At 39.3% G+C, this 20,628-nt stretch overlaps 1 protein-coding gene across 1 annotated transcript in view; it reads right to left on the bottom strand.

Moving 5' to 3' along the window:
- The window catches only part of LOC126088335 (dynein axonemal heavy chain 10), a 1,153,099-nt gene that overhangs the window by 57,359 nt on the left and 1,075,112 nt on the right, over positions 1 to 20,628 (bottom strand). The window contains exon 59 of the mRNA XM_049906469.1: positions 17,593 to 17,804. Within this exon, the coding sequence (XP_049762426.1) occupies positions 17,593 to 17,804 (212 nt within the window). The remainder of the gene's footprint in view (positions 1 to 17,592; positions 17,805 to 20,628) is intronic.

Here is a 20,628-nt window from a genome sequence, read left to right as displayed (position 1 = left end):
ATCTTCCAGATGTAGAAACATGCCTACTAACTTTCATTTATGTTGTACAATTCCTTCTTGGTGTTTCATTTTTTTCTGTCAGTGTACGTTATGTTCATATATATTACTTTTCATGCTTTTTGTGCTAATATCTACAATATAATAGCTTGGTATTTTAATATTTGTCATGTGTACACTACACCTTTTTAGAGGCATAGCACTTAAAGCCACAGTCAGATGGAAGCAAGCATTCACTATGTCAGTCTTTGCCACTTCTTAAAATTTTGTGAAACCACTCACTCACAGTTTGTGTAGCTTACCAAAGTGTGTCACAAAATTGATGATAATGCATTACAATCAAGCTGATCATCAAAACCAAGTTTACTATCAATAAACATGAAGAGAATGAAAAACTATTTTATAACTGTTTACCATATCAAATAATAATATGAGGGAGATTGAAGATGATGAACATTGAGGAGATTCATGAGGCATCAAACATTTTCATAATGCTTCAAGGCCTTTCAATAACATTCTGCTACAGTAGCCATTGAAGGCTTCAGGGATTGCTTTTTTGACAAAGAAATTCATTTCATTGAACATTTCTCTGACTATAGCAGTATGCTTTGTTCTATTCTTATTATGCTGGAGTCACTGTTTCCTTAGAAGGTTCTTCATAGATACTGTATACCATGGAGGACCCCTCCCATCATTAAGGATTCTAATAGGTGCATGTCTCTCCAGTGTGTATTATCTACTATTGTTTTAAACTTCAGCCACAGCTCTCCTACATGCTCCTGTCCAGAACCAAATGTTTCAAGTTCCTCATAGATATTACTACTTGCTTTTACCCTTTGAACTCCGGTAATCAATGCTGCTACATGTGCCTTATAGTCACTAATACCAGTTTCAATATCAACATCCTCAAGGAGGTCAGGTCTGTTTGTTGCTATTAGATCCAATATATTTCCATTGTGAGTGATCTTCTAAACTACCTGCATTAGGTAGTTTACAACAGTAATTGAAATTTCTTGATGGAACAATACATAAAATAAGGGAAAGGCAACCACTTGCCTCTAATAGACTGATGTTACAGACTGATGTTTTGTGCATAGATACACATAACAGAAAACACTATTCACACTTGCTTTTGAGCTTTTCATCTCTTTCTAGCAAAGTTTACACATTCATATGTACAATCTCACCTAGTGAGCCTCACTGTGGCTGCAGGAATCTGCATTTCAGTGACTTTGTGGCTGTGTTTGTATTTTTTTTTCTAGAAAAAGAGCAAGAGCTGCAAAGCTAATGTAAATACTGTTTTCTGTTGCATGTAGCTATGCTCCACACATCAGTCTGCTATGGGTGAGTGGTTGTCCTTACCTTATTTAACTTATTGTTCTAGGTAGTTTCCAGAAAAGACAATGCACAGCTCAATTTAGAACTGCGGTTTGATGCGGTAATAGGATTGAGCCATTTATGACTGCTTTCATACTCAGCAACTAAACTTGCTGTAAAATGTAGTCATAACCTGTGATCCTACAGTCTTATTATATGAGCATTGGCATGTAATGTGAAATATTAAGTAAAACACATTGCAATAAAATCAAATTGTAATAATAAATGATAAAATGATTATATTCTTCTGAATAGTAAATTGATGTAGATGACACCAAACAGTGGACCTCTTCATCAGTTACTTAACATATTAAAACATGTGGTTACAGTTGCCTGAGACTGTAGTCGTGTGTGTGTGTGTGTGTGTGTGTGTGTGTGTGTGTGGGTGGGTGGGTGCGCGCGCTTGCACATGATGTCTGTCATCTACAACTTCCCTTTTCATAATATTGTTACATATTAAAACGTGAATTCCTGAGTAGATTCTTATTCTCTATCCAGTATTAATTCCAAAAATGCAACTGAAATAAATTAAATTCAAGCATGCACATCATCTAATGCTCAGAAAATAAATTTCAAGGCATTTCACAGAGTATAGGCCCCATGTGGCTCTGAAATATTATAAGTACAAACAAATATTAAAGTATTGCATGGCTGCTTGCCCACAAATTCTATCACTTTTATAAGTCTGAAATCACATTATCAGATCACCAACATGTTACCTCAGGACCAATCATTACAGGCTGACCACCAGACACAGAAAGATCAGAAGCCACTGCTCATTTGAGAGCTTAAGACATCACTTTACCTCCACCAAAATGTATAAATGAACCACAATTTCTCAAAATAAAGTTACAAATTTGACATATGGCTTAAATGAAAGCTATTTTTCTTCGAATTAAAATAAGACTGAACACATTATTCTGTATGTAATTAATTAAAACATGAATTTTTTGGTTGCACACTTATGACAAATAACAAACAACTAGTTTTTAAAACATGTAAGACAATATAGTTGGCCTGCTCAGTACATGGATTCTTTTATGCTCTGTCTATATGGTGTATCAAATATTACAAACAAGTTACCACTTTTACATCATGGGTGATTTTTAATATTGGATGAATTAATTTTTAATTAAATAAATTAGAAATCAAACAATTACTTACACATGTGTTACATAGTTAAGCAGGGAGAGATATAGAGAATGCCTTACTACATCCATTTTCTATGTAACTTGAAAAACGCGATGATCTGACACAGTGGCATAAGAAATGTAATAACATAATAAATAAAATATATGTAAATATGTGATTTCCAGGGATGATAGCTAGAGTCATAAGCTACCATCCAATGCATTGTTTGTTAAGATTGAATGAAGTGTTCAGCAGTTATTAATTTTCTAAAGGTTTTTCTAGGAATATTCAATTACTGTGACTACCTAACTTCTGTAGTATTTGTGATATTTATTATGTTAACGTGTGAATAGATACACCTCAGTGCCATAAGTATGCCAACATGATTGGATTTGCACTTAATGAAATATAAAATTACTACTGATTCTTAAAATAATTGAAAGTAGCCATATTCGGTCTCATTCTGACTCCTGCTGTCTTTGGAGCTACCTCCATCATCCACGTGCTGGCAATGAAGCCAGCTGTCCTCTCCTCCATCCATTTTATCCTGGTAAAACCCAGTTTCATTTTCCCTAACTCACTGGTCAAGGGCAGCCACTTTGGGCTTTCAGTAGCTCCCAACTACTGGGTTTCACCCAGCCACAAGCCCTCGTCTACAATGACTTCAATCATTTTGGGCCAGGGTATATGTCACATTATAGCATTTAGTGATGTTTCAAGAATGTCATGACCTCCGTCTACAAAAGAATAATTCTCCCGACTGATTGATGGATGATTAATATCTCCTTCAGTCATGGCAATATGATTAGGAGACATCTGTATTAGTGAAATGAGGTTTTATGAAAAGTTTTGATTTGCATATGGAGTTAGTCTGGTGGTTGACAGAAAATTATAAGTTTATGCCAATCCTCGATACTGAGTCTTGCCCAAATAATCTTGCATGCTGCTTCAGTTTCTGTTTCAATGGATTTGAGTTTCTTGTTTGCTGTGACAGCTACAGGACCTCAGTTTTTTCATTATCCTAGCCTTCTGATATACACTTATATGTACCACAAAGATACCACTGCTATCAATTTTGGATTTTAGACAGCTTTTCGTACCTAGGATTAGGTAAACACTGATTTTTAGGAATGATTCAGACTCTGGTATTTTGTTGCAAATGCTTCAAGAGTTGATCACTATGTTTTTAATACTCATCTACATCTACATACATACTTATATAATAGAGGGAAACATTCCACGTGGGAAAAATATAATTAAAAAGAAAGATGATGAGACTTACCAAACAAAAGCGCTGGCAGGTCGATAGACACACAAACAAACACAAACATACACACAAAAATCTAGCTTTCGCAACCAACGGTTGCCTCATCAGGAAAGAGGGAAGGAGAAGGGAAAACAAAAGGATATGGGTTTTAAGGGAGAGGGTAAGGAGTCATTCCAATCCCGGGAGCGGAAAGACTTACCTTAGGGGGAAAAAAGGACAGGTATACACTCGCACACACACACATATCCATCCGCATATACACAGACGCAAGCAGACATTTGTAAAGGCAAAGAGTTTGGGCAGAGATGTCAGAAGGGGCGGAAGTACAGAGGCAAAGATGATGTTGAAAGACAGGTGAGGTATGAGCGGCGGCAGATTGAAATTAGAAATTAGCGGAGATTGAGGCCTGGCGGATAGCGAGAAGAGAGGATATGCTGAAGGGCAAGTTCCCATCTCCGGAGTTCAGACAGGTTGGTGTTAGTGGGAAGTATCCAGATAACCCGGACGGTGTAACACTGTGCCAAAATGTGCTGGCCGTGCACCAAGGCATGTTTAGCCACAGGGTGATCCTCATTGCCAACAAACACTGTCTGCCTGTGTCCATTCATGCGAATGGACAGTTTGTTGCTGGTCATTCCACCCTCCCACCACCACCTATTCCAGTCCTGTAACCCGGAAGGTGTACACGATCAAAGGCAGAGCCACGTGTGAAAGCACCCACGTGATTTACCAACTGACCTGCCTACACTGTGAAGCGTTCTATGTGGGAATGACCAGCAACAAACTGTCCATTCGCATGAATGGACACAGGCAGACAGTGTTTGTTGGCAATGAGGATCACCCTGTGGCTAAACATGCCTTGGTGCACGGCCAGCACATTTTGGCACAGTGTTACACCGTCCGGGTTATCTGGATACTTCCCACTAACACCAACCTGTCTGAACTCTGGAGATGGGAACTTGCCCTTCAGCATATCCTCTCTTCTCGCTATCCGCCAGGCCTCAATCTCCGCTAATTTCTAATTTCAATCTGCCGCCGCTCATACCTCACCTGTCTTTCAACATCATCTTTGCCTCTGTACTTCCGTCCCGACTGACATCTCTGCCCAAACTCTTTGCCTTTACAAATGTCTGCTTGCGTCTGTGTATATGCGGATGGATATGTGTGTGTGTGCGAGTGTATACCTGTCCTTTTTTCCCCCTAAGGTAAGTCTTTCCGCTCCCGGGATTGGAATGACTCCTTACCCTCTCCCTTAAAACCCATATCCTTTTGTCTTCCCTTCTCCTTCCCTCTTTCCTGACGAGGCAACCGTTGGTTGCGAAAGCTAGATTTTTGTGTGTATGTTTGTGTTTGTTTGTGTGTCTATCGACCTGCCAGCACTTTTGTTTGGTAAGTCTCATCATCTTTCTTTTTAATTATACATACATACTTACAAAGAGATAGAGGGGCTGGCCAGTATACACATAAAACAGAACCGAAAATTTACGTTCCTAGCTTTCGGAACAAATGTTCCTTCATCGGGGAGGAGAGAGGGGAAAGAAAGGGAAGAAGGGAAAGGAGATTCAGTTACTCACAACCCAGGTTATGAAGCAACAGGGAAAGGAAAATAGGGAGGGTAGCAAGGATGGAGGCATGGTTGTCAGAGGGAAGCCAAAGATATTCAATATCTTTATAGGGAGGGTAGCAAGGATGGAGGCATGGTTGTCAGAGGGAAGCCAAAGATATTCAATATCTTTGGCTTTCCTCTGACAACCATGCCTCCACCCTTGCTACCCTCCCTATTTTCCTTTCCCTGTTGCTTCATAACCTGGGTTGTGAGTAACTGAATCTCCCTTCCCTTCTTCCCTTTCTTTCCCCTCTCTCCTCCCCGATGAAGGAACATTTGTTCCGAAAGCTAGGAACGTAAATTTTCGGTTCTGTTTTATGTGTATCTATCGGCTGTACTGAGCTGAGGTCAGTACTGGTCAGCCCCTCTATCTCTTTGTTAGTATTTGTTTCACATCTTTATATGAGATTTTCCATTAATCATCTACATACATACTCTGTGAGCCACTGTATGGCGCAAGGTAGTGTGTACCCTATGCCTCTACAAGTCACTTCCTAGTCATCTCTGTGTGGATATTTCCTTTGATATTACCCTGATATGTCTAGATCTCTTACAGCTATAACTATCTGAAGTAAGATGCTTGTAAGAAACTCACTCACAGTCAACCATAAGGTCAGTAGGTGGAATAAACCTCTTGACCCATTTAAGGGGTTCCATACAGTTCTCAGCCTGATGGCACACCTCTAGGATGTTGCAGCATAACTTGTCACAGAACTTTCAAAATATCTTCTTCAAGCCTACCTCTCAACTCAGAACCAGGGGACCCGTTCTGGAGGCAATGTTGCAGAATTTCATGAGTAAGGCTTTTCTAACAACCTTCTCTGCTAGTTGGTGGAATGTTCAAAGTACATTCTGAGAACCTAGATGATCGGCATTATTCGTTACATTATGCTTCACAATCTGCTATTGGCTGCACCCTCTTACCTCAATGACAGCCGGAACAGCTGCTTCAGCACACTGAATGATACCACCAGGCATACACACTGAATTAACAAGATGACCCTTCTCATACCTTACTGTCATTTCCTGCAGACATACCATTACTTAAGGTACACTGAAACTGCTGATGATTAATAGACCCCAAACCTGTGTCCGCAGCTTGTGGTCTAGTGGCTAGCATTGCTACCTCTGGATCACGGAGTCCTGGGTTCGATTCATGGCTGGAATGGCGATTTTCTCAACCCTGAAACTGGGTGTTTTGTTGTCCTCATCATTTCATCATCATCATCATCATCATCATCATCATCATCATCCATGACAGTGGCTAGACTGGATTGTGTAAAAATTGGGCTGTGTAAAAATTGGAAATTTGTATGATTGCTTATGACTGCAAAGCTGAGTGCCCCACAAACCAATCATCATCATCATCATCACCACCACCCAAAACTATCTGCATTTGCTTTCCCTTGACAAGGGACACCAAATTTTCCCAACTGACTCAGATACAGTTTCAGTGGAAGATAGTACATTGAACATGTTGGTTACAGAGATGGGTGTAATATCTTGAGCTCTTCCTGGTCTCTCTCTCTCCTGCACAGTGTGATATATCATATGGATATTACAATTCGTTGGTGTATGCCAATATAACTATTGTGTCAAAGGTGATGGTGTTAGGCACCAGCCGTATATTTTTCCCTCTGGCTCTTCTTAATTATTCTGAAATCATTGAACTTTAAAAACACTCTGGTCTTGTAGGTGACTGTAGAAGGATGTGAACTTTACTTAGGCACTAAATATGCCATTTTTTCTACATGCAAATCATGTATTAATTACCCTGATTATTCAAGATATTAAAGAAATGTTGTCATTGGTGTTGTAATCATCGGTGTTCTTGTTCAGTATTATTCTAGAACTTCCTGTTTTGAATCTTGAAGAGGATTTTTATGTGGTTTGGTGTTCACTGATGGTTCTTGGTGAGGCCTACTAGAAGCTGCAGATTCGGTGACAATTTAAATCCAATTAGTTCCTACTAACTATTTGAAAATCACCAATGCCAACAATTAGCCAATCAATTGAGACATGCATTGCTCCATATCGGCCACCAATAATAATAAGGTTTTCTGTTAGATAATGATAACAAATTTTGTGTGTGTGTGTGTGTGTGTGTGTGTGTGTGTGTGTGTGTGTGTAGTTTATGGGTGCTTAATTGTAAGATTATCAGTGCCCATACAAAAATTAGTAGGAACAAATGTGATTAACATGGCTGAAAATGTCATCAAACAATGAGAGGGAACATACAAAATTACACTCACTCATGGTCACCCATACAATCAAACTATCCCTTAAGATAATGCTGAAATGTTCTAAAACTGTAATTAAAACACAAATCATACAAGAGAAGAACTAGAATACCTAAAGAGGAAAATGTGACTAGCTGACCACTTACAAAAAACAGGGATGAGCCAGCTACCCTGATAACACATTTAAAACTTCTCCCTAAAATTTTGGGGAATAAGTTGGACAATTCACGAAACCTTAAAAGTAATACCACATTTATTTTGTTGTCAATTAAAATCAAGGGAAAATCTGTTGGCAAATGACTTGTCGCCCTCTGGTCTGAAAATAATACACAGTCTAGTAATTGTACCCCACAAGCACCACACATTAAAGTGTCCTCTTTCTGGAGCAAGCCACATAGCATAGGCCTGTGTCCTACATGAAGACAATTAAGGAGTGTCTCTTCCCCCCTGTGTGGCTGAAAGGTATGCGATGGGTGCATTGTGGGCTCTACCAGATGCAGCTTATTTTTGGTGACATCCAGACACTCTTTTTCCCACTGATGCATGATTTTGTACCTCAACACCAATGGAGAGGGATGACATACTGTATTATCTGATGACGGTGACATGCCTCCTTGCTTGCTACATCTGCCATTTTGTTCGCCTTAATATCCATGTGCTCTGGCACCTAGCAGACATACACTTCCTTCCCCTGTCTTTGTACCTGGAGGAGGGCATCCTGGATACTCTGGACTACTGTATTTGGAGGGTACAATCACTGGAGAGAATGAAGGGCACTCAGGGAGTTGGAACAGATGAGGAATTCAGCACTCACAACACATCTTGTCTGCTACAGTACCACAATATTGCATGTAATTGGACATTAAACTGCAATTACATGTAGTTCATAGTCAAGTGGATGTATGCCAATAGATCATAAATGTCCTATAGAGAGGACAGTACCCATAGGAAACCATAGTCCTTGAAGTAACCTTGTCTCTCAGTAGCACTCCCTGCACACCCATTCATAGCAAATTCTAACCTGTTATGCTATAATGAGTACAAATTCCCTTACAAAAACTAACCCATTAATGCCCAAAAGTGATCAGTGTTAGACATGAGAAAAAGCTTGGATAAAATTTACTAATTCCCTGAAACTGATTTGAACTTTATTTCTTTGTTTTTATCATGATAAATGCAGACAATACACATTCCATAATATGACAGTTATAATATGTCATGAATACACTTTCAAACCTCGCCTTAGAAGAAGCAGGTTTACTGGAAGAGATAACGTGAAAATATGGCACTATCTCTGCAATAGTTATGGTATGATTTTCCAAGCCAGATATTGTTGCTGATGTGTGCAGAAAGTGCTGCTGTAACTTTCAGATGCTGATTTACCATGAAGTATGTTACAAACAACATTGTAACTTATGAAAATTCTAAAAAAAAGTACTTTTATTCTTGTAAATATGCACTGAAATAAGGGGAATATTTTTTTTAATGAGGATACTGCTACCAAAATGGTATAGAGAACAAATGTAGATTACAGTTGATATTATAGTACAAAATAGATTTTCTGCGGTACTCAGCATTTAAAAACTTGCAATACAGCGTGTTACAAAAAGGTACGGCCAAACTTTCAGGAAACATTCCTCACACACAAATAAAGAAAAGATGTTATGTGGACATCTGTCCAGAAACACTTAATTTCCATGTTAGAGCTCATTTTAGTTTCGTCATTATGTACTGTACTTCCTCAATTCACCGCCAGTTGGCCCAATTGAAGGAAGGTAATGTTGACTTTGGTGCTTGTGTTGACATGCGACTCATTGCTCTACAGCACTAGCATCAAGCACATCAGTATGTAGCATCAACAGGTTAGTGTTCATCACGAACATGGTTTTGCAGTCAGTGCAATGTTTACAAATGCGGAGTTGGCAGATGCCCATTTGATGTATGTATTAACACGGGGCAATAGCCATGGTGCGGTACGTTTGTATCGAGACAGATTTCCAGAACGAAGGTGTCCCGACAGGAAGACTTTCGAAGCAATTGATCGGCGTCTTAGGGAGCACGGAACATTCCAGCCTATGACTCGCGACTGGGGAAGACCTAGAATGACAAGGACACCTGCAATGGATGAGGCAATTCTTCGTGCAGTTGACAATAACCCTAATGTCAGTGTCAGAGAAGATGCTGCTGTACAAGGTAATGTTGACCACGTCGCTGTATGGAGAGTGCTACGGGAGAACCAGTTGTTTCCATACCATGTACAGCGTGTGCAGGCACTATCAGCAGCTGATTGGCCTCCACGGGTACACTTCTGCGAATGGTTCATCCAACAATGTGTCAATCCTCATTTCAGTGCAAATGTTCTCTTCACGGATGAGGCTTCATTTCAACGTGATCAAATTGTAAATTTTCACAATCAACATGTGTGGGCTGACGAGAATCCGCATGCAATTGTGCAATCACATCATCAACACAGATTTTCTGTGAATGTTTGTGCAGGCATTGTTGGTGAAGTCTTGATTGGGCCCCATGTTCTTCCACCTACGCTCAGTGGAGCACGTTATCATGATTTCATAGGAGCACATTATCATGATTTCATACAGGATACTCTACCTGTGCTGCTAGAACATGTGCCTTTACAAGTACGAAACAACATGTGGTTCATGCACGATGGAGCTCCTGCACATTTCAGTCGAAGTGTTCGTACGCTTCTCAGCAACAGATTTGGTGACCGATGGATTGGTAGAGGCGGACTAATTCCATGGCCTCCATGGTCTCCTGACCTCAACCCTCTTGACTTTCATTTATGGGGGCATTTGAAAGCTCTTATCTACGCAACCCCGGTACCAAATGTAGAGACTCTTCATGCTTGTATTGTGGATGGTTGTGATACAATATGCCATTCTCCAGGGCTGCATCAGCGCATCAGGGATTCCATGCGACGGAGGGTGGATGCATGTATCCTCGCTAACGGAGGACATTTTGAACATTTCCTGTAACAGTGTTTGAAGTCACGCTGGTACGTTCTGTTGCTGTGTGTTTCCATTCCGTGATTAATGTGATTTGAAGAGAAGTAATAAAATGAGCTCTAACATGGAAAGTAAGCATTTCCGGACACATGTCCACATAACATATTTTCTTTCTTTGTGTGTGAGGAATGTTTCCTGAAAGTTTGGCTGTACCTTTTTTGTAACACCCTGTATATCATGAAACATGCAAACATTAGTCTTTATTCAAAATAATAAATACAGTCCTCAGTAACAGCCCTCAGAGTGTATAATGGGAATACAAGAAAACTTTGTGTTCAATAGCCACTTCTTGTCAGTTCCAGAACAAATAGGCTGCAAGGGCTCTGTTAATGAAGTTCTGAGTCCTATGCAAAAGACTACAGGTAAAATTGATGTTAGACCTATCACAGCATCTGAAAGTAAAAGAACAATCATCTCTCTCAAGAATACATATTCCATCAGGGTAGATAACATCTGTAATAATCTACTAAATCAGAGCTCTGCTTCTATTATTGGTGTATTTAGCCTCATTTTCAATGCATTCTTACAACAAGGAACTGTGCCTGACATATTCAAATATGCCTTTTCAATGAAAGGTGACAAAACTGTAGTCACAAATTACAGGCCAGTTTTCTTTCTAACTGCTTTTTCAAAGATTCTAGATATGAGAATTTTGGAACATCTAGATAAATATAACATTTGTAGCAAAAGTCAGTTTGGTTTGCAAAAGGGTTTGTCACCTGAACAATCAATCTATGCTTTCACATATAAAGTTCTGGATTCAATTAATGACAAAATGGTAACAATAGGTTTATTTTGTGACTTGTCAAAAACATTTTGCACTGTGGACCACTGAATCCTATTACAGGAAGCAGACCCATTAGGAATAAGTGGCGTAGCAAGTAAGTAGTTAGAATCATACCTCAAAGTCAGAAAGTAGTAGTAGATAGTGCTGATGAGATCTAAAGTGGCCTGGTTCCATTAAATGTGGGGTGCTCCATAGATCCATTCTTGGTCCTTTACTGTTCCTCATATTTATAAATGACCTACCTAAACGTACAAAGCTACAGTGCTATATTACCATTTTTCCAGATGACACCAACATTATGATTGATGCTCATACAGGTGAAGATTTTCAAGGGCTCTTATTGATCCAATGAAATGTTTTAGCATCAGTGGACTCTCATTGAATTTTAATAGGACTAACTGAATTGAATTGAACTGAATTTTATTTGATCCTGTAAGATTACATTGTGTACAGTAAATGTACGTATAATATAGGACATGTCAAAGTATTAACGTTCTTTATCACTTATTTTTCTACACATTTAGCTTACATTTTTACATCACTGATAATGAGTAACAATATATACAAATTTAATGGCATAAGTATTCTGCAACACTGTAAAACTCTTTTTCAATGAGATAGTCTTTAAGTTTCTTTGGAAAGTCATTGTGAAGTACACTATCTTGCAGGGTTTTGGGCAGACTTCTTAGTAGTCTGATACCAGAGTACTGGGGTCCTTTTTCTAGCATTGCCAGTCAGTGGGGTATGCTCCGTACTTCATTCTTCTTTCTTTTATTGTGGGCGTGTACACTAGCATTTGTAATCCAGTCCTCACTACCTTTTGTGAAGTACATTATTGTTTTGTATACATACAACGATGAAAAACTTAAGATACGTAAATTCTTGAAACAGTTTCTGCATGTTTCAGAGGTCTTTCTTCTTAAAATGGTCCTAATTGCTGTTTTTTGTAATGTGAACACTCGTTTTGTCTCTTGTTTGTTTGAGTTTCCCCACACAGTCACTCCATACTGTAAGTATCGTTCGAAAAGTCCATGATACACTGTACACAGAAGGTTCTTGTCTGAATACTGTGATAGCTACATCATTAAGAATATGACAGAGCTCAGTTTCTTACAGACATTATTAATACGATTTTTCCATTTCAGTTCATTATCCACAAGAATACCTAAGAATCTAGCAGATTCTACTTCTTCCAGCCTTGTTCCATCAACCTCTAAATCCATGTCTACAGCTTTTTCCTTGTTTTTAAACACTGCGTACATAGTCTTTTTTAGATTTATAACCAGTTCATTTTCCAACAGCCATTGAGCTGTGACATTTGCAGATATGTATGCTCTTCTCTCAAGCTGTTCCATATTTTGGTCACTATTTAGTATTGTCATGTCATCAGCATACAATATTTTCTTTTCTTCCTCCTCAACACCTGTATCATTAACAAATACATTAAATAACAATGGCCCCATTACCGAACCCTGTGGCACTCCATATTTGATGAATTTGGTTTCCGATTGGTACGAGTTTCCTAATGATACATACTGCTTGCAGTTGCACAAATATGATGTTATCCATTCACCTGGTTGCCCCCGAATGCCATAGTTGCTTAAGTTTTGTATCAGCATTTCATGGTCAATAGTGTCAAATGCCTTTGAAAGATCCAGAAACATTGCAGAGACAACCTTTTTCTCATCTAAGGACTGTAAAATGTATTCTGTTAGACTGACAATTGCTGATTCTGTAGATTTACCCTTTCTGAAACCATGTTGTGAGGTCATGAGAATGTTATGTTTGTCCAAATAGTTAACTAATCTGGTATACATAAGCATTTCTAGGATTTTTGAGAAAAGACAGTAGGTGTGTTGGCAAAATAAAAGACTTTTGTATTGTTTGTGTGAGAGCAGGGAAGGGAATATCTAGGTGGAGGAGAGATACCAATGAAGGTTGAGGCCAGTGGGTTTCAGGAATGAAGAATATGAAACTTCCTGGCAGATTAAAACTGTGTGCCCCACCGAGACTTGAACTCGGGACCTTTGCCTTTCGCGGGCAAGTGATCTACCATCTGAGCTACCGAAGCACGACTCACGCCCGGTCCTCACAGCTTTACTTCTGCCAGTATCTCGTCTCCTACCTTCCAAACTTTACAGAAGCTCTTCTGCAAACCATGCAGAACTAGCACTCCTGAAAGAAAGGATATTGCGGAGACATGGCTTAGCCACAGCCTGGGGGATGTTTCCAGAATGAGATTTTCACTCTGCAGCGGAGTGTGCGCTGATATGAAACTTCTTGGCAGATTAAAACTGTGTGCCCAACCGAGACTCGAACTCGGGACCTTTGCCTTTCGCGGGCAAGTGCTCTACCATCTGAGCTACCGAATCTGCCAGGAAGTTTCATATCAGCGCACACTCTGCTGCAGAGTGAAAATCTCATTCTGGAATGAAGAATATGTTTTAGTGAGAGCTCCTACCTGCACAGTTGAGAAAAGCAGCTGTTGATAGGAGAGGTCCATTGTGGCTGGATACTGTGCTGCCAAATTACCCTGCTCTCATAGACCAACACCTGCAGACTATTACCAGTAACCTATCCTCCTACATACATGTAAAAGACACCAGCCATTGCCTCCACTGACACTCCACAGTTCCTATGGCACCTTGATTATCACTGGCGATATCACATCCTCTAGACTAATATCTCCAATGTCTATAGCCTTGCCACAATTGAACACTACCTCTCCCAATCCCTGATGACTCCAAATCTACAACCTCCTTCCTGGTCAATGTGACCAACTACATCCTCACCCACAATCACCTTTCCTTTGAAGGACTCACCTACAAACAAATCCATGTTTCAGGAATGGGGACTAGCATGGCACCTTCATATGTCGACCTATTCAGGGAGCATCTAGAGGAATCCTTCCTGACCACCCAGAATCCCAACTGGTTAAGAGTCACTGATGGCATCTTCATGATCTGGACCAAGGATAAGGACAACTTATCCACATTCTCGGCCATTCACTTCACTTGACCCTCCTCAACCCAACAAGTTACCTTCCTTGATGTTGACCTCCACTCCAAGAATGGCTAAATGAGTATTTCCAGACTCATCAAATCTACCAACCACTGACAATACCACCACTACCACAGCTGCTACTGATTCCAACCCAGAAGTCTTTTCAATACAATGTAGCTGTCCTTGGTTGTCACATCTGTAGTGATGAGCAGTCCCTCTCCAAATATGCCAAGGGCCTCACTGAGGGATTTACAAACTGAAATTACCTTCCTAACCTTGTTTAAAAATGGATCTCTCATGCCTTCTCTCTCCAGCCACATACCACCTCCAACTCCTCTCATGACTCAGTTCTATGCAAAACTGGTACTACTGAATCACATTCTCTGCCAAGGTTTCAACTACCTCTCATCATGTCCTGAAATGAGAAGTATCCTACCCACTATCTTCCCCAACCCTCCCACACACCTAAGTCATATCCTTGTCCATCCCTACTCTCCACTCCTGGTCCCCATCACTTGCCTCATGGCCCATATCCCAGTAACAGACCTAGATGAAAGACCTGTCCCATACATTCTCCCATTACTACCTACTCCAGTTCTGCCACAGGCATCTCCTATCCCATCAAAGACAGGGCTACCTGTGAAAGCAGCCTTGTGATCTTCAATCTAAGCTGCAACCATTGTGCTGCTTTCTATGCAGGCATGACAGCTAACAAGCTGTCTGTCCACATGAACAGTCATCACCAAATTGTGACAGCTGGACCAACCAGTTTCTGAGCATGCTGCCCAACACATTGTGCTTCACTTCAGTGACTGCTTTACTACCTGCATTATTTAGATCCAATGACTGCTTTACTACCTGCATTATCTGGAACCTTCCTAACAACACCAGTTTCCTGAATTGTACATGTAGCAATTTACCCATGTGCCATCTCAATTTTTTCAGTTCATGATCAATAAACAATGGTCAGAGCCCACTTCTGCCCCTGGAAATGTTTTGCTATTTAAAGTATGATTCTAAAATCTTGTCTCACCATCATATAATCTGTCTGAAACCTTCTGGTTTCTTCAAGCCTCTTCCAATCTTCCATGTGTAATACCTTCTTTCATGATTTCAGCTGTTTGCACTTCCAACGTAGTAAGGGGATGTTCACTATATGACCACATAAGTCAGTCATCCAGATTGCTGCCCTTGCAACTACTGAACAGGGTGTTGCCCTCTTCAAAAACCACAAATTTTCCTGGCCTCTCCATGGAAATCGCTATATAGTGGTTGCACCTACAGTATGGTTATCTGTATTGTTGAGGCACACAGCCACACCTCAGCAATGTCCTTGGTTCATGGGGGGATAAAAATATAATAAAACCTGATTCAAAAATAAAGTTCCTAAAATATGATTTACTTTTCTTTATTTTAGTACCATCATGTCCAGTCGGATGTTTGTAAAGTAGGGGTGTTTAATGAGACCTTGTAGCAAGTAGTTTTGTTGCAAGTGGCAGATAGAGAGAATGAGAGGTCAGATGTAAGTGACATGAGATGGTCACCAATGAACTGCTTCATGCATGCAAATATCAATATAGATAAATAAAATAAATTACCCTGAAATGGGAGTAAAGTTATTACTAGCAACACGTAACTAGAAAATCATTTTTTCATTTAGCACAATGAACTCTTTTGAAGACTTCATTGTAACATAAACAATGAAGATTATTCTGGAGAATACAGAACCTACGTATTATTTTCAGTTAATATAGTGTTTCAAAATTTTTATGTAAGGTGTGCATAATTTGTTACATTTTGGGGTAACGCACAATGTCAGACCATTTGTTAAGCATTTAGTAAGTACATCCTGGGCAGAGGGATAAATTCCAAGTTCACTTCAAAGTTGTATCTACAACAGATTAAAATGATTTTCAGAGACTATTGTCCTTTGTTCCGTGTGGACACCACAAAAGAATTCTACCATTAAACCCATAAAATGCACACCATAACACCAATATTGAGGTTCACCATCCTCAAAAAAGATTTTACAGGACTTAGGGGACTGAGAGAAGGCAAAAAAAGCAATAATGCTTATTGACGAGGGCAACATTGCAATCTTAATGTCACCCTTGGCTTGGACTAAATCTCAAAAAATGTTCAATATGTTGAATGTTTTTGCGTCCAGACAGAAAAGTGGATATATACACGTCCACAAATTCAAGGAGATCATAAATCTCCTTAGCATGTTATCTTTGCCTAGTGATGTAAAAGCCTAGACTGCAAGAAGCTTTACATCATGATGCTACAAGGCTTCCTCCTCTATACAAAGGAGGAATACCTCTAACAGCAATATTTAATAATTTTGGTCCAGTCCCACATCAGCCAGCAAAATGTCTTAAGCACCTGGTTAATATATGTTCAAAATGTGCACCACAATGAACCATAATTATTATTTTTACATGTCTACCTGTTTATTAGAAATCCACTTATGGACTCTACTGAAGTAACTCATAAGACATTTAACAAGCATTTACAGAGTTCTTTACGTGTGTCTTCATGTCAAATTGTGTAACACAAAAATATGAGCAAACTGGTTGTGTAGCAATGAACAGACTATTATCTCAGTAGAGCCAATAGAGTGAACATTGTAATATTAATAAACTTTTGCTCCAGTCAGAACTCATGTCCATCATCGACATCAGTATGAAGTGATATAGTGGTGATGTGTGAAACTCTATGTACGTCATACTTAAATTTGTTCTATTGGACTTCTGTTCTTTTCCCCAGCAAAATCCTATGATTACAAAATGTAATTTAGAAGGCACACCTCTGGCTAATAGTAATTATGAGAACAGAAGAGAACGTTTTGAGTTCTGCTATTTCCAAGCAGTATTACATGTGTGTCAGTAGTGAAACAGCTACATAAATAATATGACAAAAATTACCCAGCAACGAGACAAGTGCAGCCAAGGTTAACAAAATTACTGATAGTGTCACCAAAAATTGCATCTGTAGGATAAGTAAACAAACAAAAGTAACATTATGTGCCTATTCAAAACAAAGAAGCCACCCCACAAACAGAAGGCAGAATACAATGTGATATAATTGATATAATAACTGTGAATGAAAAACTTTAAACTTAATGACAACTGTAACTAATATCTAAAATGAGGAACCTTTCGTAACAATGACAGTGTCCTCTTCATGCTCTCCAGCAAATTGTTAAATCTCTCCAGCTCCTGTATGAGTACAATAATGATAGGTGTCATCTTAGAATAGAATTTCTGGCGAATCTGTTGAATCTTGAACAGTGTTGGGATCTTCTTCAGAATATCTTGAGCTATTCCATCAATAAATTCCTCTCTGCTGACCCCACCTCCAGCAGGTCCTGTTCATAAAGCATTGAGAATAATATTTGTATTTGTCGTTACATACATTTGCATAGGTATTATTAAATTATGCAGCTACTGAATATATCTTTGATATTGGAAGAAATTAGACAAACAATTATCTCACTAGCTACAATGCTCTAAGCTGATGACCACATTCATATCACACTTGTCTTGTATGTCATGTAGTGTACGGATCTCACTTCTCCCAGTACATTTTATGCACAAAAAGTACAATAGTTAATACCTTCAACATAAACCCAACCATATCTGATTTAGCTATTTCATAGGTGGCTGGGAGTATATTTCTTAGTTTAAAATAAATCAAAAAGTTTCTGTAGCATGAACATTTGTCCAGAATATTGTGATGATATATGTAGGACCTTCTTACGAACTTACTGTCAAAGTTGTTTGCCAGCTTCTGATTATTGCCTACTCGAATATGTAGAATGTGTTATACAGGTTGCCTATGCACTATTGTGGCAGAAAAGCTAGTTTTTAATATTTTTTGTTAAAAGCAAGTTTTAACACAAAATTCTATGCAGAAGCAATATATTTCTTTTGTGTTTCTAAATGTTTACCAAAAATTAGTATGCCACTCAGAAAACTTATGGCAATATCTTTTGGTGGATAGCATGCTTCCCAGCGACTTTTACATGATCCTGTGACTCAGATTAAATTTTTGTAGTTACAGGGATATAATTATTCTCAGAGCTAAAATGAAACACTGATTTACACCGGAAAGCACGTTTTGGCTACATATTACTATCAGGTAAATGTTTACTCATAAACAGTGCAGGGTAATACCATCGGAGGGGGACAGGGGCAATGATGCAGATGCCTCAGCTGCAAAATTTTTTGGGGTTGCAAAAAAAATTAAGATACAATTCTTAATATAGAACAAAATATGATACTTCAGGGCTTCACACAGGCCACATCACAATTGATGTCCTATGCTAATGTTTTTCCAACGATTATTCTGCAAATTCAGTCATGGGAGTGGGTGTGGTTTTTGCCCACAACCAGGTGAGTTATGAGACCTCCGATTGGTTGAAGTGGCCTACTTTCTTTCAGCACTAGTAGATAACTAGTGTGAAAATATTTCAATCAGCATAGGGGCACTGCCAAAGGTAAATATTTTTGCACTAGTTACCTATTCCCCCATGAACCATGGACCTTGCCGTTGGTGGGGAGGCTTGCGTGCCTCAACGATACAGATAGCCATACCGTAGGTGCAACCACAATGGAGTGGTATCTGTTGAGAGGCCAGACAAATATGTGGTTCCTGAAGAGGGGCAGCAGCCTTTTCAGTAGTTGCAGGGGCAACAGTCTGGATGATTGACTGATCTGGCCTTGTAACACTAACCAAAATGGCCTTGCTGTTCTGGTACTGCGAACGGCTGAAAGCAAGGGGACAATACAGCCGTAATTTTTCCCGAGGGCATGCAGCATTACTGTATGGTTAAATGATGGTGGCGTCCTCTTGGGTAAAATATTCCGGAAGTAAAATAGTCCCCCATTCGGATCTCCGGGCGGGGCCTACTCAAGAGGACGCTGTTATCAGGAGAAAGAAAACTGGCATTCTACGGATTGGAGCGTGGAATGTCAGATCCCTTAATCAGGCAGGTAGGTTAGAAAATTAAAAAAGGGAAATGGATAGGTTAAAGTTAGACATACTGGGAATTAGTGAAGTTCATTGGCAGGAGGAACAAGACTTTTGGTCAGGTGAATACAGGATTATAAATACAAAATCAAATAGGGGTAATGCAGGAGTAGGTTTAATAATGAATAAAAAAATAGGAGTACGGGTAAGCTACTACAAACAGCATTGTGAACGCATTATAGTGGCCAATATAGACATGAAGCCCACGCCTACTACAGTAGTACAAGTTTATATGCCAACTAGCTCTGCAGATGATGAAGAAATTGACGAAATGTACGATGAGATAAAAGAAATTATTCAGGTAGTTAATGGAGACGAAAATTTAATAGTCGTGGGTGACTGGAATTCAAGAGTAGGAAAAGGTAGAGAAGGAAACATAGTAGGTGAATATGGATTGGTGCTAAGAAATGAAAGAGGAAGCCGGCTAGTAGAATTTTGTGCAGAGCATAACTTAATCATAGCTAACACTTGGTTTAAGAATCATGAAAGAAGATTGTATACATGGAAGAACCCTGAAGATACTAAAAGGTATCAGATAGATTATATAATGGTAAGACAGAGATTTAGGAACCAGATTTTAAATTGTAAGACATTTCGAGGGGCAGATGTGGTCTCTGACCACAATCTATTGGTTACGAACTGTAGATTAAAACTGAAGAAACTGCAAAAAGGTGGGAATTTAAGGAGATGGGACCTGGATAAACTGAAAGAACCAGAGGTTGCACAGTGTTTCAGGGAGAGCATAAGGGAACAATTGACAGGAATGGGGGAAAGAAATACAGTAGAAGAAGAATGGGTAGCTCTGAGGGATGAAGTAGTGAAGGCAGCAGAGGATCAAGTAGGTAAAAAGACGAGGGCTAGTAGAAATCCTTGGGTAACAGAAGAAGTGTTGAATTTAATTGATGAAAGGAGAAAATATAAAAACGCAGTAAATGAAGCAGGCAAAAAGGAATACAAACGTCTCAAAAATGAGATCGACAGGAAGTGCAAAATGGCTAAGCAGGCATGGCTAGAGGACAGATGTAAGGATGTAGAGGCTTATCTCACTAGGGGTAAGATATATACTGCCTACAGGAAAATTAAAGAGATCTTCAGAGAAAAGAGAACCACTTGTATGAATATCAAAAGCTCAGATGGAAACCCAGTTCTAAGCAAAGAAG

Source organism: Schistocerca cancellata, chromosome 6 (assembly GCF_023864275.1).
Source record: "Schistocerca cancellata isolate TAMUIC-IGC-003103 chromosome 6, iqSchCanc2.1, whole genome shotgun sequence".
In the NCBI taxonomy this organism is placed as follows: domain Eukaryota; kingdom Metazoa; phylum Arthropoda; class Insecta; order Orthoptera; family Acrididae; genus Schistocerca; species Schistocerca cancellata.
The sequence above is the reverse complement of the archived record's forward strand: the minus strand, read 5'-3'. Positions and strand labels throughout refer to the sequence as shown.